Source organism: Bos mutus, chromosome 3 (assembly GCF_027580195.1).
Source record: "Bos mutus isolate GX-2022 chromosome 3, NWIPB_WYAK_1.1, whole genome shotgun sequence".
NCBI classification, from domain to species: domain Eukaryota; kingdom Metazoa; phylum Chordata; class Mammalia; order Artiodactyla; family Bovidae; genus Bos; species Bos mutus.
Genome location: NC_091619.1, coordinates 32,227,268 through 32,235,051, shown reverse-complemented (window position 1 = coordinate 32,235,051; position 7,784 = coordinate 32,227,268). Strand labels below are relative to the sequence as shown.

General features: G+C 50.2%; 1 protein-coding gene across 1 annotated transcript; it reads left to right on the top strand.

Moving 5' to 3' along the window:
* The first annotated feature begins 881 nt into the window (after positions 1 to 881).
* Positions 882 to 7,578, top strand: LOC102283655 (glutathione S-transferase Mu 1). The gene is made up of 8 exons (XM_005891301.3): positions 882 to 1,030; positions 1,472 to 1,547; positions 1,977 to 2,041; positions 2,341 to 2,422; positions 2,522 to 2,622; positions 3,722 to 3,817; positions 3,905 to 4,015; positions 7,040 to 7,578. The coding sequence occupies exons 1-8, from the start codon at positions 995 to 997 to the stop codon at positions 7,127 to 7,129; spliced, it is 657 nt and encodes a 218-aa protein (XP_005891363.1). The 5' UTR covers positions 882 to 994; the 3' UTR covers positions 7,130 to 7,578.
* The last annotated feature ends 206 nt before the right edge of the window (positions 7,579 to 7,784 follow it).

The window sequence follows — 7,784 nt, the reverse complement described above, 5'->3', positions numbered from 1 at the left end:
GTCCTGTGTGGTGTCGTCCAGGCTCCTTGCTGGCCTCCCCTACCGGTCCCCCTTGCAGCAGGAGAGGCTCCCAGCTGCTCAAAGAACAGCTCTCCCCTCTTCATTCAGAGCCCTCTGTGACTACCAAAGCCCAGGTCATTGACCCAGTCAAAATGGAGTACATCTAGCTGGTTGTCGGGTTATTTCTGGAGTTGCACCTGGATATCTTCTTTGCTGGACCTGCTTCTGTATTTAGATCCATTATTTAGGCCATAAATCTGCTTGATTAATTCACATTTGATGATTATCACTCTTAGCTACACGACTGAAGGGATGAGTCCCCTCTAGTCCCTGAAAGAAAAGCACTGACAAACTTCTTCCTGCACCTTGTGGGTGTTTCTTGTATCCCATTAATAGTTTGTTCTAGAAGACATGCTGCCGTCAGGAATTATAAAGAGTCGGGGGAGCGTGAGGATTACTTGGAGTACTGATCTTCCTGTGCCAGCGGCTCATTTAGAGTTTCGATTTGAGGGGCACCCACTCTTAGTCTTAACTTGGCAGTTAAGAGCTTCCCAGAGCCCAAGGGAACTCGGTAATCCAGGAGCAAGTCTGAATGATTGTAGGAGGGCAGGGGAGGTGGAAGATTCGTGCTGTCGTTAGGATTCAGGCTTGTTTCCCGAGCGTGCTACCAACTCCCCCGATTTAGCTGAGATCGAACTGGCGACGGGAACCAGGCTGCCCTCAGCGTCCTGGTGTCCAGAGCTCGGCTCCCGAGTTTTGAGGCTGGAGGGGGAAATGGACTATTTCGACTGCCCTGGGCGCAGATGCCTCGTTGAAGAGTCCGGGGTGCCCCGAGTGCCAGGAAGCTTCGGAGATTGGGCAATAGTTGGGGGCGGGGCGGAGAGAGGCGATGGGGCGTGGCCTCATTCAGGCCACACCCAGACTTGACCCAGGCACCGGATAAACTTCCAAATCAACGGTGCAGAGCTGGAAATCCGATCCACAGACGCTGACTATGGCGATGACCCTGGGTTACTGGGACATCCGCGGGGTGAGCGGGGGTCCGCTAGGAAGGGTGGGATGGAGGCGGGCGGGGATATGCTGCGCAGTTGGGGACCGGTAAGCCAGAAATGTTTTCTGCTCGCTGCAGCCTAGCCCCTTCGCACCACAGCCTCCTTCCCAGGTGTGTGTGTGTGTGTGTGTGTGTGTGTTCGCACCGCTGTGTGTTTGTGTGTTCTCACCGCCGCCTCCTTCCCAGGTGTGTGTGTGAGTGTGTGTGTGAGTGTGTGTGTGTGTTCGCACCGCTGTGTGCTTGTGTGTTCTCACCGCCGCCTCCTTCCCAGGTGTGTGTGTGTGTGTGTGCGCGCGCGCGCGCGTGCGCTCAGAAGTGGGTGGATAGGGGGAGAGGGTTGGGAGTATGGGAGGGACTGGAACAGTGAAAGTTTTGCAGTCAAGACCTGACATCTGCCCTGTGTCCTGGCATCTCTCTCAGCTAGCCCACGCCATCCGCCTGCTCCTGGAGTACACAGACTCAAACTATGAGGAAAAGAAGTACACGATGGGGGACGGTAATGGCATCCTTGTCATGTCCTGACTTCTGCTCAACTCATGCTGGTTTGGTGCCAAGCATCCCATGTCCTGACCCCTGTTGTTCACGTCTATCGCCTTCCACCAGCTGGAGCAGGGACCTGCCCCTTCCCGAACCCTTTAGGGTGTAGCTGGCCTCCAAGGAAGGCTGTGAGAGTCCGCAGCTGGGTCCTATATCAGCCATTGGCACAGGCTCCCTTTAGCGCTTACCTAAATCCTTTGTAAGGATTACTCATGTAGTTTCAGGAAATTTCTGTTTGTTTTTCCCCTCAAAGCTCCATGTGAGATTAGTGATTCAGATTCCAGATCCACCAGTTCAGGGGCATCTTGCCCCTGACTCCTTTGTAGGTCCCCTGGGAAGGAGGGTTGGATTCCTGGGAGGTTGTTTCACTGCATCTTCTTTTTCTCAGCTCCCGACTATGACAGAAGCCAGTGGCTGAATGAAAAATTCAAGCTGGGCCTGGACTTTCCCAATGTAGGTGCAGGGGCTGGGGGGCTGGGAGGGGGAGTGGACAGTGTCTCAATCCATCTCCTTTCCTGGCTTAGAGGTTTCAGGAACAGGTGCCTTCTGCTCTGTCTCTCAGCTTCCTGGTTCTCTCCCCTGCCCTTCAATGATACTCTGTGTCCAGCTCTTCCCTCCATTTTATAGCATATTATCTAGTGCCTACCATGGGGCAGGCTCTGTGAGTGCTAGGTTTCATCTCTGCCCTTCCTCAAGTGACCAGATGCACTGAGCCTGGTGGCCCACCTCACCTGGCCTTGTTGTTCTTCCAGTTGCCCTACTTAATTGATGGAGCTCACAGGCTCACCCAGAGCAAGGCCATCCTTCGCTACATTGCTCGCAAGCACAACATGTGTGAGTGGGGCTGGGGTTGGGGGCAGGGATATAGGTGGCCATGCCCTGGGCTGGGCTGGGAGGGGATACTGAGGGTGAGTCTCTGTTGTGTGGGTACAGGTGGGGAGACAGAGGAGGAGAAGATTCGCGTGGATGTATTGGAGAACCAGACTATGGACACTGCTAATGAATTGGCTATACTCTGCTACAACCCTGAATTTGTGAGTCTCCTCCCACTGATCTGGGCTGGATGTGCTTTAAAAGGAGACTAGATTAGTTTATCCCTTCTACACAGATCATTTTGTGATTTGATCTCCTTGGAGCTACTGAGCTGGTCTATATGGAGTCCCCTGAGTGATTCTCATAACATAATTCAGGATATAGAAGCTCTGACTCAGTTCTCCCCAATCTAAGGATAGAATCCAGACTCCCCAAGGTGGAAATTCAGTTCCTAGACAGGATATTTACCTTGTTAGTGCAATGCCTCTTCTTCAACATCTCAGGCATAAACCCATTTTGCCCGGTGGGCAGGGCTGGGTCTACATTTACATAGTCAGGATCTGTTAAAGTCCTGACTGTGAGTCCACTCCTGCTGAGTTGGACAGGGTCCTATCTACACTGGTCCTTTTGCCATTTAAACTCCTTGGAAACTACTGATTCACCAAGCTAGTCCCTACAGAGTTCTGAGAGTGACCCTCAGAACTCCCAGTGCATGAAATGCAACCTTGGACTCAGTTCCCATCAATCTTAGGGTAGAGTCCAGCCTCCCAGGGTAGAAATTCACATCCTATATAGGTGTTTATGAGTTCAACCAGTGCCTCCTCCTTGGCATCTCAGGGATCAGGACATGTGTCCAGTGGGCAGCCCAGGGTCAGACTTTATTCCTTTCCTTCCTTCCTTTCAGCTCCCAATTCTTTCCAACTGTCCAGGCATCCAGACCATTCTGTCTCCCACACTGGAACAAAGGACTTCTTTCATAGTTATTTTAGTGTTGATCAGCCTGAGGTCTGAGGCCTGAGCTCTGCCAAATCTCACAGAACTGCTGGTCTGACCCAGGGCAGGTGTCTGGAGCTGACTGGTGACAGGGTCAGGAACAGTGTGGTTTTGGCCTTTGCCTTCCCATTACCTCTCACAGATGGGAGGTAGTACCCATAGGAGTCTGATGAACACAGGTGGGTTGAATGGCAGGTGGGTGCCAACCCAGGTTCAGTTGGGGGACATGGCTCCTCACCTGGCAGCTGGGATCAGAATCATCCCCAGGAGGCCTGCTCTGCCAGGGAGTCTGTGTCTGAGGGCAGTGACAGCTGTTTTGTGTCTCAGGAGAAACTAAAGTCTCAATACTTGAAGGAGATCCCTGGAAAGATGAAGCTCTACTCAGAGTTTCTGGGGAGGAGGCCTTGGTTTGCAGGGGACAAGGTAAGTGGGATGGCTTTAGGGGAGGGAGAGCTGTCACTTTCCTGAGGTTCAGAGTTTGGTGCACATTCATGCTTTGTCTTTCTGCAGCTCACCTTTGTGGATTTCCTGGTTTATGATGTTCTTGACATTCACCGCATATTTGAGCCCAAGTGCCTGGATGCATTCCCAAACCTGAAAGATTTCATCTCTCATTTTGAGGTACTCTCCTGATCGTCCTACTATTAATACATCTCTTTTCTCTACACTCTTCTCCCTGCAGCTTTCCTAATTGGAACTGAAACCAAGTATAAGCTAAGCTAAGTCACTTCAGTCGTGTCCGACTCTGTGCGACCCCATAGACGGCAGCCCACCAGGCTCCCCCGTCCCTGAGATTCTGCAGGCAAAAACACTGGAGTGGGTTGCCATTTCCTTCTCCAGTGCATGGAAGTAAAAAGTGAAAGTGAAGTCTCTCAGTCGTGTCCGACCCTCAGCGACCCATGGACTGCAGTCCACCAGGCTTCTCCGTCCATGGGATTTTCCAGGCAAGAGTACTGTGGGATACCATTGCCTTCTCTGAAAACCAAGTATAACTAGCATTTATTGAGAACTTGGTTTATGCCAGGTTTTCTGCTCAGGACTTTACATACATTGTATCAGATTTGATCTTTGCCTTATTTCTACAAGGTAAAGAAGTATCACCTCCATCTTAAAGACAAGGAATAAGCCAAAAGGATGTGTAATTTCTGATGGTCACAGAACCAGTACAGGCTGTGCTGGGCTCCCAGTTAAAGTGTCTGGATTCTATGGGCAGCAGTCAATGGCTCTCCGTTTCCTGTGTGGAAGAGAAAAGCTCAGGTCCTTTTGTTGTCTGGGCTCAGAGCTCAGGAAAGTGTGGAGGAAGCAGAAATCTCAGGAGTTTGGATGTGGCTGGCATTAGTTGAGTTGAGGCACAGTAAGAGTGATCTTAGGTGTCAAAGACATAATGTTTTTTCCTGATCACCCAAGGGCCCTGCGGCTTATTGGCTCCCTCTCTGGGGTTGTACCGAGATTTCCAAGAATGTAATTCGTTCTGGGATTTTCTTCCATAGGTAGATGCCTTCTTGGGAAGATCTTATCTTGTCTCTATAGTAGGCAGTTTCCTTCCCTCTCTTTCCTTCTTCCAGTTACTCATAATCCTGTCTCAGAGACAGGATGGTCCATTCATTTTAAGTCACATTCACCGATCTGAGCGTCTTCTGTATGAGGCACTGTGTCAGGCACAGGAGGGATACAGAAGTCACACAATCCTGGAGTCCTAACTCTGGGGCTCAGTGCAGCTGGAGAACTTCAGGAACCCTGAAGCTGTGTGGTATGGGTGGAACGTCCTTGGTTCTGAAGGAGCACAGCCTGACCTCACCTCCCAGCTCATCGTCACCCTCAGTCAACTATTAATAATTGGAGAGCAACAAAGAGTTGAGATGAGTGCCTGGGAAGGAGGATGGGGACAGATGTGGACTGCAGTGTGTGGCCTGTGGGCCCTGGGCTGTGGGGTACAGTCAGCCCTAGGTCTGGAACTCCTGGGAACTCTGGGTCTTGAGAAGATGGTGCACAGGTACATCTGAGTGTCTCACTGCCTGGGTGGCTGTAGCAGGACTGGGGATGAGGTAGGTCGGGGCCCAGTGAGAGTGGGCTCAGGTCCCAGCCAGGAGTTGGATTCTGTCCTTTAAGTGGAATAATTAGAGCCTGGTCTTGCTGCTTCTCACCCTCCTATCACCTTTCTTCTGGGTTTTGCTGAGTCATTGGGTGAGATCTGGTGTCTTCTGCAAGCTGCTCATGTACTTTCTGAGGCTCTTTGTTGTGCTAGGGGTCCCTCTGTGGGCAAAGCCTGGAGTCTCCCTCTTCGAAAGAACCAGGTTTGTGTGCAGGAGGAAAGACAAGCCCTCCTGTGGGGAAATGGAGGAAGGGAGTGCTTTGCCAAGAGCACAGAGTTGGAGAGAGAGCCAGCTGTGTTCCATGCTATCACTTTCTAGTGGCTTGAACGTGAGGAAGGTACTTAACCTCTGTGATCCCGTTTCCCCCCAGATAAGGACACACTAACCACTCTTAGGTTACTTCTGTGGAGGTTCTCAGTTGTCACATATACCTCAGAATTCCTGTAGTTCTCCAGCTGCACTGAGCCCCAGGGCCGGGCGCCAGGATTGTGTGACTTCTGCATCCCCTCTGGGCCTGATACAGTGACTCATACAGGGGAGAGGCTCAGATCAGTGAATGTAACTTAAAATGAATGTACGATCCTGTCTCTGAGACAGAATCATGAGTAACTGGAAGAAGGAAAGAGAGGGAAGGAAATTGCCCACTATAGAGACTTCAAGGTACAACCCTCCCTGATGTACTGAGGGTCTCAGCATTTTTTGGCAAGAAAGTTTCAGGTTTGTTTGTTTGTTTGTTTGGCCAAGATGTGCAGCATGTGGGATCTTAGATTCCAGAGCAGGGATCAAACCCAGCCCCTGGCAGTGAAAGCATGGAGTCCTAACTAACCACTGGACTGCCAGAGAATTAATGCCCAGCAATAAAGGATGTTTAAATTAAGATAAATATATATTTATATTTTAGGTATAATGCTATTGAACATTTTACAGGCTACAGTATACTATAAACAACTTTTACATGCCCTGAGAAACCAAAAAAGCTATGTGACTCGCTTCACTGTATTGTGGGCATCTAGACCCAAACCCTCAATACATCAGGGAGTTTGATTTTTTTGCCACAGTAACATCAAAGATCCCTGATCACAGATCAACATAACAAACACAATCATAATGAAAAAGTAGAAATATTGGGAAAATCACCAAAGATGACACAGAGACAGAAAGTGAGCAGATGTGGTTGGAAAAATGGCATCAGTTGACTTGCTTAATGATGGTTGGCACAAAGCTTCAGGTTGTAAAATACACAAAACGTGTGAATCACAGTAATTTGAAGTGGACTGGAATGAGGGATGGCTGTGTTTTCTCATCTCTGGGTATATACAGCAGCTAACACAGCCTGTTCTCCATGTGTGGCAGGTCTTAGTAAGATACCACATTAGTCACAGGAAACTGAAGAGGTAACTTATCAGAACTGGGGACCCTAGGAAGATAGATTTTTGCTGATTGCTTCACTCCACAAGGAAGGGTTGGACCAGGGTTCCAACTCAAAGTCTGGAGTGGAATTGCATGAGCCCCAGTGGGGCAGCAGACCTGACCTTCTTTTTTCCACCCTCAGGGCCTGAAGAGGATCTCTGCCTACATGAAGTCCAGCCGCTTCCTCCCACACCCTGTATATTCAAAGATGGCTGTGTGGGGCAACAAGTAGTGCTCTGGACGGCAGGAGATGGAGCGAGGAGCCAGTGCTGTGTGTGGAGAACAGCTGGAGCTTCCTGCACCCCAGAACCAGATGTCTTGTTTTCTCCTTCTTTCTTTCCATTTGTCGCACTTAGGTCTTATTTGGCCCCAACTCTTTCCCAACCCCATTCATCCAGGATCTTTAAGCTCTATAGCACCCCACTCTTCTTCAGTGAAGTCACCCCCTGACATTATGCTTTCTGCTCTAAAGCCAACCAGATCATCCTTCCTTTCCATGTTGCTGTTTTTTTTTTTTTCCTCCCCTGCTATGAGTAGCCTGACCAGATCCCTGGCTTGGAGAGCTCAAGCCTGAGCCCCCAGCACTGCCCTGAAGACCAGGACAGGCCTAGTGTGCAGGCCTTGCTCTCCCAGTGTGGGCCCTGCCCAGCCCTGCTGATCACCAATAAAGCCTTAACCACACCTGCTATGTCTTATCTTTTTTCCTCCTGACCATCTGAACTGTCTAACTGGCCCTGCTGCTTCCTAGGGATAGAGTGGTGACACTGGCAGTGTCTGGGTGCATGGGGATCCTGTCTGGTAGTAAGATGTTCTGAGACTTCTTGTTCCCATTTCTGAGGCCCTCAGAGCAGGAGTCCTCAGAGGGCTCCTTCTACTAATAGAAGGGA